The sequence below is a fragment of the Periplaneta americana genome, chromosome 8 (assembly GCF_040183065.1).
Source record: "Periplaneta americana isolate PAMFEO1 chromosome 8, P.americana_PAMFEO1_priV1, whole genome shotgun sequence".
Lineage (NCBI taxonomy): Eukaryota > Metazoa > Arthropoda > Insecta > Blattodea > Blattidae > Periplaneta > Periplaneta americana.
The window spans coordinates 82,633,849-82,652,894 of NC_091124.1; the positions used below are offsets into that span (position 1 = coordinate 82,633,849).

At 35.3% G+C, this 19,046-nt stretch overlaps 1 protein-coding gene across 1 annotated transcript in view; it reads left to right on the forward strand.

Moving 5' to 3' along the window:
• Positions 1-19,046, forward strand: part of LOC138704819 (myb-like protein F) — a 37,947-nt gene that overhangs the window by 1,760 nt on the left and 17,141 nt on the right. Inside the window, exons 2-6 of the mRNA XM_069833105.1 lie at positions 10,185-10,324; positions 11,968-12,113; positions 16,401-16,468; positions 16,983-17,041; positions 18,782-19,030. Coding sequence (XP_069689206.1) covers positions 10,205-10,324; positions 11,968-12,113; positions 16,401-16,468; positions 16,983-17,041; positions 18,782-19,030 — 642 coding nt within the window. The 5' untranslated portion in view covers positions 10,185-10,204. The remainder of the gene's footprint in view (positions 1-10,184; positions 10,325-11,967; positions 12,114-16,400; positions 16,469-16,982; positions 17,042-18,781; positions 19,031-19,046) is intronic.

A 19,046-nucleotide genomic window follows, 5' to 3' on the forward strand; every position in this document is an offset into this window, starting at 1 on the left:
ATTTCTACAAAATACAGACAATTTACTGTTTTCTAATTAATTATTATTAATGATAAATTTTGCCTTTAAATTTAATGTAATAACGATAGTGATAATGTTGCTAAGTTTTAAAATAATTCTCAATTTTCTTGACAGGAAACAATATTAGGCTTTCCAATTAAATGAATTTCTTATTATCCAAAGGCGTATCCTTCAAATGACATTTTGAAAACATATTTCTTAGTGCTCCTTAGGCTTGAATCTTTTCTTTGAGAAGGTGGAGATGTTTGAACGCAATATCCTCTGAAGGAAGATAAACAATTCCTGATTGCTCATCATGTAAAAAAAAATAACTTTTCATATTTAGTAAACTTCTTTAGATACTGAACTTCAAATTCTATTTCATAAATCTTCTTACAAATTCTATCAAAAAAAAATTATAATTAGTCTCTCTTTCCTGCCACACGAATGAGAACAAAATTTTCTTCTCATATTTCTTCTAAATTCGCTCGAGTAGTGTAATTTACAGTTTAAATGGCATCTTCATCATCATTATCATTAGAACTAACACATTCCTCGGCTCATCTGCAGTCTCTTCTGAATTATCTTCTGGAAACAGAACTTGTGGCTTCAACTTCTTCTGTTTGTAAACTTTATGCATCATATTTCTCTTCTCACTCAACTTTCTTTTTCTTTCTTCTATTTCGGTTTTCCCTGGCATATCTGTTAAAGCGCTTGTCTTTACAACTCACCCTAACCATTATGACAGGTGTACTTGCACTGTTAGGTTGAAAGAAAGAAGTTGAAACATTTTCATCCTCATTCACTGTAACATTTCCATTACCCACAGGATTATTATTATTATCTGGTACCAGTACTGTTGAGATATGTTTTGGACTAACCTGCTGTTTAATTTTTCTTCAGATATAGAAGAGATTTCTGTCTGCTTCTGGTCCTTGCCATTCCCCTTCTCCTGAAATTTTAAATGACTCTAGAGTTTCTTGTTCAATGAAATTTTCAAAGAAGAAGAAGAAGAAAGTGCTGTTTCATCTGTTTTCCAGGGGTGATGGTGGCATTTGAAGCTACTGGAGTTGAAGAGAGATCAGTATTTTGTCCGAACATCTGTACGATTGCTGTAGGGTCCCATGGATATAGTCCACATTTCCGGAAGCCACTCTGTATGATTCTGTCTGTGATCTTTTCTTCCATGACTGAATTTAAAATCCCTGCAAACTGAAATTTCTTCACAGTTTCAGTCTGATGTTTTGCTCTCCAATCATTAACATGATTTTTCGAACTCAACTTCAGACTGTGAAACACTGCAATAACAAGTAGTTGCAACAAATGAGTTGTGTTAGGGTATCAAGCTACTAGAACAATGGTTTTTTTCACGACAGAACTGACTAAGGTGATAAGACAAGTGGGAAGAATAACCGTCTATGAACAGAAGGACTGGAAATTTGATTCCCTCGGCTTTAAGCCGAAGATAGCTATGTAGCTTTAGAATGTGTCACTAGTATTCCATCCTGAATCTGAAACTGCTATTCCCAATCCTTTGGATACACTTCTGCCAACATCACCTGGAATTCTCCAATATGTCATTAGTATTACATAGACCTACTAACAGATCGCTAAATCGTACTTTAGTAAATAAAATGCCTAATTACACTGTAAGATGATTGTCAACCTCGTAAAGATTTCAGCCTCCTGGTATAAAAAAAGCCAGGAGGTAGACATTTTGCACTATTTTATTTTATTGCTCGGCCATGAATGTAAATTTAAGTTATATAAAGTGGTTTAGAGATATCAGTGTACTATATGATAATTTCAGGGTATATTTCAGAATTTTATATATTATATCTTAGAAGTGATGGTTAGAAAATAAGTGAGATATTATTGTTTTTTTTTTTTTTTTTTTCTATTTGTAAGCTCCAAAAATAATGTTAGAAGATGAATCTCACATCCGTGTTTGATGTTTTTCTCCAATTGCACATCTGCTTCAATATTAAGAACTTACGAAGAAAAAAGTACCTATCTAGGCAGCAAAAATATCCCTTTATTCTTTTCCAGGAGGCTGATATCTAAAACTCTAGACATATTTTACAAATACATAAGAAACGTGTAAATGGTGTAACATATTTTATAGACATCCTACATTACGCTTTTAAGTATACATTTCGAGATAGTGGACCAGATAAATAAAAAAAATTATCATGGTATCAGGATTCTGAAATTCTTGTGGAATGGACTATCCAGGAGGCTGACATTTAAGGAGTTAATCATTTTTATCACCACTGTATGAAATATTTAAACAATAATTTGAGGTGGGGAAAAATAAGCCTACAGGCATAAAAGATGTGAATTTTTAGTTTCCGCACGAGTGGTGTTGGACTTCAAATTAGGCCTAACATCATTTGAGAGATTCATCAATTTATCAGTTTTTGCAGGATACTTTAGTTTCTCCTACCAGCATTCCCTTCATTAATAATAATATTAATAATAGGCCTAGTAAAATGGTAATATTAATCATCATCATATGGTGCTACATAATTTGCCTCTCATAGTGCACTGAGGACAAAGCTGAAGGAGCAACGAAAAGAACTACAGATTTGGCTCATCACCCCTAGATAGAAAAGTTTGGGTGAATGACGTGGAGTAAGGTACCCTCCATTTGATTAAAAAAATTAACTTAGACGAAAAATAATATCAAATGCAGGAAATACATTTTTCAAGATTATCACTCCGATGTAAATTACCGGTACAAACTGACTACAGTTATCCAGTTACAAGTTATAACCCATCTGTATACATAATTAAATATGTATTCTGTAGATGGAATGCGCTAAAGAACATAAACAAAAAAAAAAAAACAGCATTTTGAAGGCTTGCAGGTATCTTTATTTTAAATAAAACCTCTCACGAAAAGAAAAAAAAATATTGATACAAGAAAATAAAACCGTGTAAATCTAAAAGATTTAGTACAATGAGTATGAGGTGGCTTTGCTGTAGATAACGCAACATTTAATCGATTCTTTACATTTCATTTCTTATAACCATTTATTGTAATAGCAACCATAATAGTTCATCTACAAGTGGCTGCTGAAGTACAAAAATGTTAGTGGGATACAAATCTTACCCTTACAGAACGATATTTCTTTAAACATTCTAGTAAAATGTTTGAGAAATATCGTTCCGTAAGGGTAAGATAGACTAGGTCTGTCCAGAAAGATTTCTAAAATTATGAGAGGGAAAGTTGAGTCTACTAGCAACAGGCATCTATAATGAACACCGATCAAAATACCTCATTTCTCGTGAAAAACAACAACTGATTAGACTACAGTGGACTGTAGTGGACTTTATGTTGTCAGCAAACAGCTGGATACATTAAGAAGATTGATTGAAAGTTGAGTCTAATATGTTTCTTGGGCAGCCAAAATTAGAGGCTGAGGAATATGCCACAGAACAAGAACAAAGACGAAATGTTCGACCTTGACATTTGTGGGATATATGACTGTACACGTGTTCGACCTTGACATTTGTGGGATGTATGACTACACGTGTTCGACCTTGATATTTGTGGGATGTATGACTGTACACGTGTTCGACCTTGATATTTGTCACATTATGACTGTACATGTGCTCGAACTACCTTGACATTTATGACAAAATTTTCCTGCTCGTGGTTCAACTTTGACATTTATGACAAACTGACCAGGTCTGCCTACAAAAACAAGCATTGCAATTGGAAGAAATTGGATTGAACATTAATAATAGCAAGACAAAGTGGATGATACAGTCCAGAAATACCCTAAGATCCAATCAACAGATAGGTTCAGAAAGATTCGAAACCATGAAGGATTTTAAATATCTTGGGTCAGTAATAACCAATGATAAAAAAGAATGGACAGATATACAAACACGTATGACCAAAGGAAATCAAACATACTTTGCATTACTGGATATCCTGAAATCAAGATTTGTAGGCCTACATAAGAAAACTAAATTTCGAATCTATAAAACAATGATTAGAACAGTACTCTGTTATGGATGTGAAACTTGGGTAATGAATAATAAGATAGAATCAGCCTTAGGTGCATTCGAAAGAAAGACATTGAAGCGGATAGTTGGACCAGTTAATGAAAATGGAAAATGGAGGATAAGGTATAACCAGGAAGTAGGCTAATGGAACAATATCGAGATATGGATGTAGTGACACACATCAAACTCCGAAGATTGGAATGGGCTGGGCATATCAACAGAATGGAGAACCAGAGGATACCTAGGAAAATAATGGAGGGAAGGATTTATGGTAAAAGACCGATAGGCAGACCGAAGGATAGATGTGCTGATACTGTGAGAGTGGATGCTAGACAAGTTTTGGGGCATGGAAGAGAACATCACTGGACAGATCTCATTGGAAGAGAAGAATAGAGGAGGTCAAGGCCCGATTTGGGTTGTAGTACCATAGTAGAAGAAGAAGAATTGGAAGAAAATATGTACAAAACTTCATGAAATATGTATCAAATATGCAGTTACCAATCTTACATTCATTCATAGTTTTCTGCCCAAGCGCAGATCTTTCACTGCAAACCCATCATTCTCCAATATTTCCTATTTTCTGCCATCCTCTTCTTCTGTTCTGATCTCTTCTCGCGTTCACAATTCCTTCCAGTGCATCCTTCAGCAGACAGTTTTTCCTCAGCCATTGATCCAACCAATTCCTTTTTTTCTTCCTGATCAATTTCAGCATCATTCTTTCTTTACTCATTCTTCCCAACACAGCTACATTTTTATCATATACTATATACATATATATATATATTGTATATAATTAGAGCAGGATATATCTTTCTTACAAATGGCTTTTAGAGAACCTGGAAGTTCATTGCCGCCCTCACATAAGTCCACCATCGGTGCTTATACTGAGCAATATTAATGCAGTCCCTAGCATCATATTCCACCTCCCTCAAATCCATTTCGATATTATCCTCCCATCTACGTCTCTGCCTCCCCAAAGCTCTTTTTCTCTCTGGTCTCCCAACTAACACTTTATATGCATGTCTGGACTCGCCCATATGTGCTACATTCCCTGCCCATCTCAAACGTCTGGATTTAATGTTCCTAATTATGTCAGGTGAAGAATACAATATGTGCAGTTCTGCATTGTGTAAATTTCTCCATTCTCCTGTGATTTCATCCTTCGTAATCTCAAATATTTTCCTAAGCACCTTATTCTCAAACACCCTTCGTCTCTGTTCCTCTCTCAAAGTGAGGGTCTAAGTTTCACAACCATACAGAACAACCAGTAAGTTAATATAACATACAGTACTGTTTTATAAATTCTAATTTTCAGTTTTTCTGAGAGTAGACTGGATGACAAACGCTTCTCAACCGCATAATAACAGAAATTTTCCATATTTATTCTGCGTTTGATTTCCTCCCCAATGTCATTTATATTTGTTACTGTTGCTCCGAGATATTTGGAATTTTTGTACCTCTTCAAAGGATAAGTTTCCAATTTTTATATTTTTCATTTCGTACTATGTTCTAGTCACAAGACATAATTAATCATATTCTTTGTCTTTTCGGGATTTACTTCCAAACCTCTCTCTTTACTTGCTTCAAGTAAAATTCCCGTGTTTTCCCTAATAGTTTGTGGATTTCCTCCTAACATATTCACATCATCCGCATAAACAAGCTGCTGATGTAGCCTAACCTGTTCAGTTCCAAACTCTCTATGTTATCCTGGACTTTCCTGGCATATTCTAGAGCAAAATTAAAAAGTAAAGGCGATATGAAAACTAATTACTGGTAATCTTGTTCTCTGCCTTAGGAATACATACGTTATAAAAGTCATTCTGAAGTTTTTCATGGTGAAACTGAAGTTTGTTTTAAATACAGTCCAAATGATTTTTTCTCCAATACATTATTACACAGATGAATCTACGCAACACAGTAATATTCACTGATGAAGTGTTAAGTTATTTAAATAATAACTCCACTGTGTTAATATTTAAATTAATCATGGTGTTATTTTACTTTGACTAGTTTCGATGGCATATCCATCATCCTCTAATACTTACTTACTGGCTTTTAAGGAACCCGGAGGTTCATTGCCGCCCTCACATAAGCCCGCCATTGGTCCCTATCCTGAGCAAGATTAATCCAGTCTCTACCATCATATCCTACCTCCCTCAAATCCATTTTAATATTATCTTCCCATCTACGTCTCGGCCTCCCCAAAGGTATTTTGCCTTCCGGCCTTCCAACTAACACTCTATATGCATTTCTGGATTCGCCCATACGTGCTACATGTCCTGCCCATCTCAAACGTCTGGATTTTATGGTCCTAACTATGTCAGGTGAAGTATACAATGCGTGCAGCTCTGTCTTGTGTAACTTTCTCCATTCTCCTGTAACTTCATCCCTCTTAGCCCCAAATATTTTCCTAAGAACCTTATTCTCAAACACCCTTAATCTCTGTTCCTCTCTCAAAGTGAGAGTCCAAGTTTCACAACCATACAGAACAACCAGTAATATAATTGTTTTATAAATTCTTTCAGATTTTTTGACAGAAGACTAGATGACAAAAACTTCTCAACCGAATAATAACAGGCATTTCCCATATTTATTCTGCGTTTAATTTCCTCCCGAGTGTCATTTATGTTTGTTACTGTTGCTCCAAGATATTTGAATTTTTCCACCTCTTCGAAGGATAAATCTCCAATTTTTATAGTTCCATTTCGTACTAGGCCTATATTCTGGTCACGAGACATAATCATATACTTAGTCTTTTCAGGATTTACTTCCAACCCAATCGCTTTACTTGCTTCAACTAGAATTTCTGCGTTTCCCCTAATCGTTTGTGGATTTTCTCCTAACATATTCACGTCATCCGCATAGACAAGAAGCTGATGTAACCCGTTCAATTTCAAACCCTCTGTGTTATCCTGAACTTTCCTAATGGCATATTCTAGAGCGAAGATAAAAAGTAAAGGTGACAGTGCATCTCCCTGCTTTAGCCCGCAGTGAATTGGAAAAGTATCATATAGAAACTGGCCTATACGGACTCTGCTGTAAGTTTCAGCTAAGACACATTTTAATTAATCGAACTAGTTTCTTGGGAATACCAAATTCAATAAGAATATTATATAAAACTTCTCATCCTCTAATAGTACATCGAAACTAGCCAATCAGGTAAAATAACGTTATAATTTAAATATGAACCCGTGAAGTTATTTAAATAACTTAATAGTACAACATCAAAATCTATTCTCTGCAGAGAAGATTCAACTTCATACTTTCACCAAAAGGTATTCTTCTTCTTCTCCTCCTCCTCCTCCTCCTTCTTCTTCTCCTCCCCCTCCTCCTCCTTCTTCTTCTCCTCCCCCTCCTCCTCCTCCTCCTTCTTCTTCTTCTTCTTCTTCTTCTTCTTCTTTTGTATAGGCACATGGCCTGTTTGTCTTCACACAGGAGACGATTCAGTAGAAGATGATATCAGTCCTTTCTTCCACTGTTTTTTCGGTCGGCCCATATCTCTTTTGCCACTGGGAATTATATCTCGTGCCATTTTAATAAGTCTTGAGTTATCTGCTCTGTCTATGTGCGCATTCCATTCTTTCTTTCTCATATTTATGAACTTTTTAACGTCCATTATATTGCACTGTTGTCTCACATCTTTATTTCTTACTCTATCAAGTCTAGTTTTACCACCTATGGCTCGTAGAGTATTCATTTCTGATGTATGCATGAGTTGTTCAGTCTTCTTTGTCTCTGCATGGGTTTCTGTACTATACGTCATCACTGGTCTTATTGTGGTTTTAAAGATTTTCATTTTACTTTCAATATTGAGATATTTATTATTCCATATTACATCCCTTAGGCAACCCGACAGTCTGGAGGCTTTGGACACTTGATCTCTTACTTCATTTATTACATCCCAATGACTTGTTATATTAAGCCCTAAATATTTGAAACTCATGACCTGTTCTATAATTTTACCATTAATTTCCAATTTGCATCTTATTGGATATTTAGATATGCACATGCATTTTGTGGAGGATGTTACAACGAAAGCTTTTTATTCACAACGATTAGAACAAAAAATAGAAGCAAACTATATTGAAACAAATGATACCGTAGAAACAGCATGGAATAAAATTAAGGTGAATATTTTGGATGCAGCCAAAGAAACTGTGGGTAAACATATGATTAAGAACAGAAAGGGCGAAGGAGGAATACACCATGGTTCACAGAGGAAGTGAAACAAATAACCGAAGTAAAGAAGAAAGCGTTCCTAAGATTCAGGAGTACTCAAAAACCAGAAGATAAAGAGGCATATAAAACAATTAGAAATGAAACCAAAAGGTAAACTGCTAAATTATCATTATTTCAGATGAAAGTGTTAATAACAACTTAACATCAATAGATGTTTACTGGCAAATTAGAAAACAAAATAATGTAGAAAATGCAATGTTCTGACGTGAACATTTGATTGAGTAACTAATTAATGAATATTATACAGTGCAAATGTTTTTCCTACACTACAGTATTGGTACAGTGGAAATGTTCTTCCGATACCAAAATACACTTAAAAACGGAATAAATAAATAAATAGCCCAACCATTTATTGATGGGGCACTGTATGTTTCACAGTTACCCTTATTTAGTATAGCATTTCCTTCACACAGCATGGAACAGTTACACCAGTGTGACTTTCCCCAGAGCATCTCTTACTTATAATAGGTTGCACCACATGAAAGTGTTTCTTATCTGTAATACTTCCAGTCTCCCGATATTTGACTAGAGCTGAAACCTTCACACAATGAAATCTTTCTGCAAATATCTTTGAACTTAACGAGCAGACCAAGTATATGTAAGAATTGTATATGAACACACGATGTTCTAAAGAAGAAACAACTCAAGTCATATTACACACTTTTTAAAGAAATATTGACTCTAATACACACATGCCTTGTTGCAACGGCTGAATGATTCAGAATGATTGAGAGCACATCGCGCGTGTGTGATGATGTTTGAACTTTACATAATAGGATTCAGCTGGTATAGAGATATCCTGCTCATGGCCCAAGTTAGACTGAGAACCAGTAGAATGCCTATAATAAATTCTCAGCTGTGACTCAATTGATGCATTCCCTGGACTAACAACTTTGCGTACATTGCGTCGTTTTTCTGCTTCCAGCATAATTGAATCCTTAACACACATTCCTCTGATTGAGATTCTGACTGATATGTATATGTATTATCAGACAGTATATCTCACTTGACGATGTGTGTCAGAGGAAGAACAATTGTTTGTATACATCTGAAGTCTGATTAGTGTAATTTGTTACTAGTCGGCAATGTATGCATTTGAGGAGGAAAGAAGCTGGCCACCTTATCCCATTATCTCCTGGCATAGTTGCTTCATAAGTGATGCCTTATTGGTATCATTTATGAGGTTCAGGTCTCTCTTCGGACAGTTGACCGAACAACAACACCACCACATCTCCAACCAGGCAAAATATTATTATTCCCTCCAATAAATATAGTGCCCTCTAGAAAAATATATGAATGTCATTCCAGGCAATGCTGTTATACCAGATATAAAATGTTTGATGCTCTGTATCTCAATGTCAAGCTTTTGTAGTTAAGTCTTTGTTCCAGAGAACACCTCAATTGCTGGCAAGGAAGTGAAGATTCATAACTTTTTCCTGTGAACTAGTTATGTGCCTCTTCCCTTAAATTTGTCTTAATGTTTGAGACCCTCTTTTCAGTGAGGGATATACGAAGTCATTAGTTCTGTCAATGTAACTTATGATCCGTGCTTGTGTGTATTAAGTAGCATCAAACAGACTAAAATCTTTGAAAATGATTATTTATTTATCCTTTAATTTTTTATAAATATGGAGTAGTACGCTGAACATTAAAGAATTTAGATTAGTTCTGAAAGTAGCTGCTAATACTACAGTTTGTGTGTGCATATGTGTGTGTTTTTTTTTTCTTTTTTTCTTTTTTTTTTTTTTTCTTTTTTTTTCTTTTTTCTTTTTCTTTTTTTTTTTTTTTTTTTTTTTTTTTTTTCCTTGTTACATACCATTCACAAATAAATATGTAAATATTTAATAATTGACATTATAGAGGCTAATATTGTGTAGTTGAAAATTTAATAAATGAACTGAATGTTGATTTCTCTCTCTCTTTTTTAGTCATCCAGAGTAACAGAACAATGAAGCGTGTTGTGATAAAAGACGATGATGAGGAGTTATTTGACATTCCACTGCAACCTGTACTTTATATTCATTATAAAAGAATGTCTAAGGAAATTCATAGAATGGTGAAACAACAGGTAAACATATCATTATAAATTTTATTTTAATTTGATCTAATTTTATCAGGTTTATAAATAGCTTAAGAAATTGCGAACTGAGAGGAACACACAAAAAATTAAACTGTGGAATCTGATACGGAAATTAAATACTTAACGACTTTGGTCACTGTAGTGAAACATATCTTCAGTATCCTGGAGTAAACGAGTGGAAGTGTTCTTTCTCTCTTATGGAGGAGGGATCCGAACGATTACACTGCAGCCTGAGACTTATTGTGCTTACCATTCATGTTCTATGGATGATACTTGTAGTCACTAATTTTCACTTGCATAAAAGATTATAGGTATTGCCATTGTTTTGTAAAGTTTTGAGTAGTTCATCTTGTCTTCGTATCTAATCATCATCATCATCATCATCATCATCAGGATCAGGGAGTTAGGCCACTGTTGACCTGTTCCGATCTCAAATCAGATGTCGAGGAGTCTCTTCAATGGTCTTCTTTGGTTTCTTGTGCCTGATGGGGTGTAATTTTTAAGTAATCTAGGCGTGGCATTCTGTTCATATGTTCATATCCATCGTGATTTATAATTTTGGATTTTGTCGAGAACTGATCTTTTAAAATGTCTGTGTTTGTTTTAAAATCAGCCCAGTTCATATCTAGTGTTCTTGTAATAGTTTTGCATATTCTTTGAAAATTATTCAACTTTATGTGTACTGGTATATCTTCTTTTTAACAGCACGAACCCAATCTCAATTTGAATCCCAATTTAGAAATTAATAGTTGAACAGTATAGAGAAAATGTTATACTGCAAGGAATAAATACTAATGCCGTTTATTGAGGTGATGGTTGGCAAGGAATGCAGCAGATTATCATAAAACACATACAAAGGACTTGAATTTGTACAATATAATTTTAACTCGAGCTAACCTACAAGCTTTCCAGGGATCACTAGCACTTGTTAACCCCAAATGTAAGCAGCAAGAAGGCCATGAATCGTAGAAATCATTTTTCATTATATATTTCCACACTCGCATGTATGCGACTGCACTGTATACTGCCACTTCTGTTCTATCTTTGCGATCCTGGAAAGATAAAATGTATGCACTATATATAAATATAAATAGCTACCACATTGTCATTCAGTGTTTGAAGAATTTTTCTGCAGTTGGCTCAGAAATAGAAACAGAAAAAGCTTTTCAAGTAGGTTTTTAAGCATATAAGTTTAATAATGAAATTAAACTGTTGTAATTATTATTTTTACTAGTACTACTACTGCGACTAAGGTTACTGTTTATTTTTAGTACTCGTACTAACAATTTAACCAGTTGTCTGCAATTTTCAGGCTTATAATTAAAATTTTAAAATGATGAACATGTAAGATCTACTTTGTTAACATAGACTATATTTTTAGTGTTCTCTCTTGTCGTCCATGTTTTAGTTTGTATAAAATAAGTACGTGAATAATAATAAGAATATTACATAATATAGTGAAATGATATTAAAATAAATATATTGTTGTAGTTTAAAGATAAGATTTATATTTAAAACTAATTTTTAATCTCGAATTGATCCCTGAGTGTGACTGCAATTTTAATTGATTCGTTTAATGTTAAAGAAATTCATGACTGTCACATTGTCATAAGTTGTATTTCTGTTTTCAGGGTATTGGATTTTGGATCCAGTTTGTAACATCTTTCCGTTCATTTATGTTCAACCAAAATTTTTACTTTGGTGCTCAATCTGCTGAATCAGAGTTATATGAAAAAGCATTCATTGACATGCTCCAAATGCTCACAGAAAAGGACAGGTATGTAAGATACAATAGGCTCAGTATTTAAGCCTGAACTTCCCATCGTCTTTAATCCAAAGATTCCTTAAATTAGACAAAGCCATGCAGTCCTGATAAAATATTCTTAAACATAACACTAATAAGTAGTTATTTTGTACGGAACATAGCCTAGTTGCCTCATATGTGATGCCTTGTTGGTGTCACTTATGAGGTTCAAATCTATATTGGGGCAGTTGACTAAACAACAATAAACAACATAGAAGGGTAGTTCTTGGAAATATGATTCAACATCATATGACATGAAAGATACTTTGTCTTTAACACTCTTTCCTGTATATCAAACTGCATTGAAATACTTAATGACCTACTTCACAGCCTACACAGTTACTAAATTGTCGAGATAATACATGTCCAGAAAAATGATAATGCGCCAATTTCAAGGCTTTGTCATTCTTGAAGGCCTGTTATAATCCACTGTTCGCTTGCTGGGCCTGTCAGAGCTTCACTGGAATCCCTTTAACTACTCATTTTCAGGGTTCACGTCAGAACTTCACAGCTACTTTGAAGCTGTCAGGGACAAGGCCCACTGTACTTCACCCTGACATGCATTCCCCTACTTGAGTATTGCCATGGCTAGGACACTGTCAGACTGATGGAAGGAGCTTTGTACATAGACGACCTGCAGTAGTGGAAACATCTTATGATGATGAATGAACTAATAATTTTATAAGTAATATAATTGTGACTTCTTCTTCTTCTTCTTCTTCTTCTTCTTCTTCTTCTTCTTCTTCTTCTTCTTCTCTTCATGGAGTAGGAGAGTCTCCTGTTCCGTCCTCAACTTTCCACCTTGTTCTTGGCCGACCAATATCTCTTCTTCCTTGTGGTTTATAATCCAACACCTGTTTCGGTATTCGTTCAACAGGTTCGTAACCTGTTATGGGGACATTTTCATACTGACAATCCTCAACAAATGAAGCCGAACGGAAACAATGGTGTTTGTGACTCTTTCTCAAGTATTATGGACAGTATGACGTTTCCATGTATTATTATGTATGTATGTCCAAATCCACGAGTATGATATGTTCATACATGCACAAATACCTTTCAGCACTACACTCATTTCGCTGTCAACTCACTCACTGCACTGGAATTGCGTCACATTTCACTGAAACTATCCTGATTTCACTAACACTTCAAAAACATTTCACTATTCAAATACTTTGCACTACCACTATAAACTATAAAACTTCACTGACACAACACACTTCTTCATCGATACAGCACTTCAAATAACAAAACATCAATTACACCCTTTAAGTAGTGCGTATAATATACTACCGTCTATTAGTAAAGTCCTTAAGCCTATTTTTAAATACATTTTTGGTTATTGCTAAAGCCTTTAGTAAGTCTGCAGGTAAAGCATTCCAGTCCCTGATAGTACAATTGAGCAACCATTTGAAATACATTTCTGAAAAAGCTCATAAAAGATTCTCCCTTCTAAAAAGACTAGCAGGAAAGAAATGGGGATGCTCTAGGAATACTTTGAACACTACATACAAAATGTTTATACAGCCAGTGCTGACATACTGCGGAGAAATTTTAATTACTTCACCTTTCATAAACGAAATAGAATATGTTCAAAACCAAGCTCTCAGACTCATTACTGGTGGAATCAAAACAACTCCAATAGATTCTGTGAGATTCCTCACTAATATTAACAGCATCAAAATGACAATAGAAGAAAAAGCACTGATTCAGTATGAAAAACTTATTAGATTACCAGGAAACAATTGGCATTCATACAGTCCTCTCTGTAGATTAAAAACTCAAAGTTTCATATCCATTGTTCAAGAATTAAAACAGAAAATCAATATCCCGAATTTAAAAGAAAATCTACAAATTAAACCAAACCCTTTAACTCTATTAAATATGGAATATAATCTAAATTTAACAGAAGAAATACTGAAATCAGAAGTAAACACTGAAATACTAAAACAATTGTCTTTAGAGACAATTAATATTAGGTACCCTCCACAAAACTGGCTTCATTTATACACTGACGGATCCTTGATCTCCAGAGAACAAGGTGCCGGTGCAGGTGTTACGTGCTGTCTCTTCTCACTTTATAGATCTCTTGGGTATGGAACAACAAGTTTTGATGGAGAAATCATTGCAATAAGTGAAAGTCTCAGGAATCTTCTATGCCACATCAGTAAATTTAAAAATGCAGTTATATTGTCAGACTCCAAAGCAGCTATTCTATCAATAGTCTCTAAACACACACCTTCATCTCAAACAGCAGAAATAACTAAAATGCTCTCTCAATTAATATCACTGAATAAAAGAATTGTATTCCAATGGATACCATCCCATTGTGGAATCCTGGGAAACGAGAATGCGGATGCTTTAGCAAAGAAGGGCAGCACTGCAGCTTACAGACCTGTTACTAAATCTACGTATTACTCTGTGAAAAGATTTATTAAATCTACATACATAGACTTCAACAAACAAAATTTGATAACTCAATCCCAAGGGAAAAAAATGGAACTCTCTGCATCAGAATCCACAGTTGATTCCCGATTTACCACGAAAATCGTCTGTAGCTGCATTTAGATTGGCAACAGGCCATGATTGTTTGGCCAAACACCTGCATAGAATTGGAATATATCAGTCCCCTAACTGTCCATTGTGCAACTCAAACCAAGAAATGGATTCGGAACACCTCAAAATCTGTGCTTCATTGGCTGGTCATGATAATATCTTTGAAAAATATTGGAGTGCAAGAGGTCAAATGACTTTATTGTAAAAAGCCTGGCATTAGAAAACAACAACAACAATTGAGAAACGAAAACTTTCCAGTGTCTGTTCTCTGTGTCCTTTCCCTCAATTTATATGAGTGGCCGTTCCTTGAAGAGTAATTTGGCAGCTGCAATCTATTTTTTATTCCTCTCCAGGCAGAGTCACTTCTGTATGTTTTGAACATAGCGCATAATCGAATTCGCGTTCTCCTGTCCGAGAGTGTGCCCCATTTTTTAATGGTGAATTATTACGACAACGCTTGAGAGCCCGTTTTTTTTAATCTTTTCCAATGTCTTAATCACCTTTCACAATCACGATTATCATCCCCAGTACTATCGCTGACGAATTTGCCTCTGCGATATGAGATATCCTTCTCATTGGTTTTCAGCGATGTAAACTTATATTTTATAAGATAAATAAATATTTACCGGTAGTCTTTTGTTAGTCGATGTACTTTTCGTACAACACTCTTTCTGCCACTAGACTAGTGTGAAAGAGACAAAATTTGGATACGAATTTAACAAGAGAAGTTCCATAATGCTGTAACAGCAGATTAGCCTTCGAAGTACGATATCAGGATGTTAAATTTCATTAACTTTAAAGTATCACAAAACTTCTGTTTTGATGTGACACTGTGTCCTGCACTTCTCCTAGGGATTGCCTAGTATGGCACTCTTGTATTTGACTTTCTCTCTCAGAACAAAACTGATTTCTAATATCACTGAGTACTGTACTTATTAAGGAGGTAATAATCAAGTAGTTGCAGAATTAACGAGAGGGAAGTAATTTCACTATCTGATACTATTTGCGTTAAAAAAAAAAAAAAAAAAAAAAGGTAAAGGTATCCCCGTAACATGCCATGAAGGCACTTGGGGGGCATGGAGGTAGAGCCCCATGCTTTTCATGACCTCGGCACTAGAATGAGGTGGTGTAGTCGGCACCACGCTCTGACTGTCTTTTACCCCCGGAAAAGACCCGGTACTCAATTTTATAGGAGGCTGAGTGAACCTTGGGGCCGTTCTGAAAGTTTGGCAACGAGAAAAAATCCTGTCACCACCTGGGATCGAACCCCAGATCTTCCAGTCCGTAGCCAGCTGCTCTACCAACTGAGCTACCCGGCCGCCTACTATTTGCATACCAGTAGTAAATAAAATACCAGTACTAGAAATTAAGTAATGAATCGGTGATATGCATTTATGATAGTTACGAAACCAATCATAAAATTACGGAACCTTGTTAAAGCAGTTTCGTAGGAAAGGTTTTGGAACGTCTTTTTGTTGCATTCTGCCTGAAAAATATCTCAATTGTTACACATAGCTGTTTCATAAAATTTCATGATTTTGTCTAGAATTAAAATTACTCTCAGACTCAAAAGTGATGTTAAATTTAGATTTTTCATGTTGTAATAAATGTACACAAGAATTCGAAGTGTGTTCGTTCATTTTTGTATCATAATAGTAGTTATTCACCAATTATGATTGTATTGTTTAATTTTTAAATTTTCAGATTCAAAGAATTTACACCATTAATTGAATCACTGAAGCAACTGCACATGATGTTTGAAAGTTTATTCGGTAAGTATTTTATTCTTTTAGTAATCTCGTATAATCTTAATTATACTGAAAAGTATCTTACAAACATCAGCATGCTTTTTCATTAAAAGTAAAAATGTACAGGTTACCTGTTAGAATATATAGAGTCACACTGTTAGGCGAATGGCTAGAGCATTGGCTTTCCAAGCTGGTAACCCAGGTTCGAATGCCAGCAAGTCCAATTGGAATTTGTTGTGAACTCAATGCGTGCAGAATCCAAATCTTATACTAAATTTGACATAAAAAATCAACCAGTAGGAAAGAGGGACATAAAGAGACCATGACAGAACCAGGGAACAGATTACAAAAGACCTAATCCATTCGTTCATGATGATGATGATGATGATGATATTTAGGCCTAGGCCTAATGTGTATATTAATTTTTTAATGGGAAAATAATGAACGGATATAGTTAAGTTCCATTTTGAACACAATTTTATCATTTTTAAATAAAAAGGAATCCTTTTTCATATACTTTTTCTCGTCTTTTCTTTAGGTACTACCTTGTCATCAGTGAACTATTTCAGAGCTTACTTGGTGTCTGGTTTACGCAAGGTAGTGTATATATTTATTATTGAATTTAAAGCTTTGTTTAGTGCTTTAGGGCCGTATTCATAGACATTTTTAGCGCGGGCTTTCGGTGGGTGATCAGCGTTTTTCGTATTCATAAACTAGTGTTAGCGATAGGATATGATTTGAATTCTGTACAAGTAACCAATGGATAGCCGGAGCTAGCTTAGTACGCTCGTAGCGCGTGCTGCAAAATGTCTATGAATAGCACCCTTAAAGTGCAGGTGGAGCTTAAGATCGTGTACAGTCACATACTAGCACTCTTTTGTTTATTTATTTATCTATTTATGTCCATAACAGGGCAAAGCCCCAATTACAATAGACAGTACAGATAAAAAAAAAAACATATTGCATACAACACGAAAAAAGAGGTAAAACAGATACAAGTGTAATTACAATCAGATTTAAAGTTACAGGTTGCATTGAGCTTCTCCTCCCTCCTTTCTTCTTATGTGTTGTATGTAATAGACAATAGTCATTACTAGCTATAGACCTCTCATCACGGGAAGACGACAGAAGTATCGTAAAAGTATTCGGAAAATAAATAAAATAAATGTGTGTTATCTACGTTACACTAGCTACAATGGAACTAATGCAGCACTGTTATCACAAAGATGCATATTCAGAAAATCGCATATTACAGAGCAATTATCATCATAGGTCCCAGAAAAGAGCGGCTGGCCAGCCAGGCCCTGCGTGGTTTTCACCGAGCGCATAACCATTTCTCTGATGCTTCTCCAATATATAACAGTACTAACAATAAATGTTCAATAACGTGGACTTACCATGCTCAGTCGTTGCTGAAAATGGCCCCCATTTGCCGCCATACACAACTGACATCTTCTGATAAATGAATGAGCAACACTCTGAAGTTCCACATCATTGATAGTTTGGATTTCTTCCCGTATATAGTCTTTTAGTTCATCTATAGAATAAGGATTTTTCTTATAAACCCTATCTTTTAGTGTTCCGCGTAAATAAAAGTCACAGGGTGTTATATCTGGACTTCGTGAGGCCACAAATTATTACTGATTAGTTTCGTACCGAAAATACGCCTTAATTCCCTCATTGACACAGCAGCTGTATGAGTAGTGGCGGAATCTTGTTGGAAATAAACTGACAATCGTTCTGCATAAGAACACTACATTTTCTGCTTGATTTTGGATTCTTCACAGAGCCGGTTTCTTTAAATGTTGTAGTGAGTCGTTTGATTGTTTTAGCAGAAGGCTCAGGTCTGTTTGGAAACTTTATTCGAAATTTTCGTCTTGTTTTCGCACACGACCTTCTGCCTTTTATGTACGTATTGTACATATCACGTTCACACAATGAGAATTTGTTGCTAGACATTACCTAAATACACAATAACCATTAAACTTTATATACTAAAGTTATACACTTGAAGAATAGAGTGTTTCATTACACTACTTTTAAGCACACTGAATGCCATATGGCTACTGGAGGTCGATTGCGCGGGAGAAACGGTTAGCACGCGGCAAAAACCACGCAGGGCGTGGCCAGCCACTCTTTTCTGGGACCTATGATAATAATAGCTCTGTACTTAGCCATTAGTAGATAAATATTTCTGAAGAAGAAATTTTGTTGACTATGTGCATTACAACCTTACTGCCTATAAAAGTGCCATAGTACATATGTCCATGAATATAAAAGTTAATAATATTGCCGTATGTAAGTAAGCCAGTATTTAATTTCATTATTGTTTATCAGCCTTTTGCAGCCATTCCATTGTACACGAGGTTTGTAAGTGCCATTACACTCCTGTACCAGCGTTGGAGACATGCACCCCGAATCAAGGCACGTACTTCTCCTGCACAATGGTTGCCCCCTGATCACTGGGCAGAAGAGTATTATGGAGGTCCAACAACTTACGAGAGATACCTCCTCGACCAGTGGGGAAATAGACTATACAGACTTGTTCGTGTGGAAAAGGATGTGATGAAGCTGTTCATTGCATTGGTATGTCAAACACTAT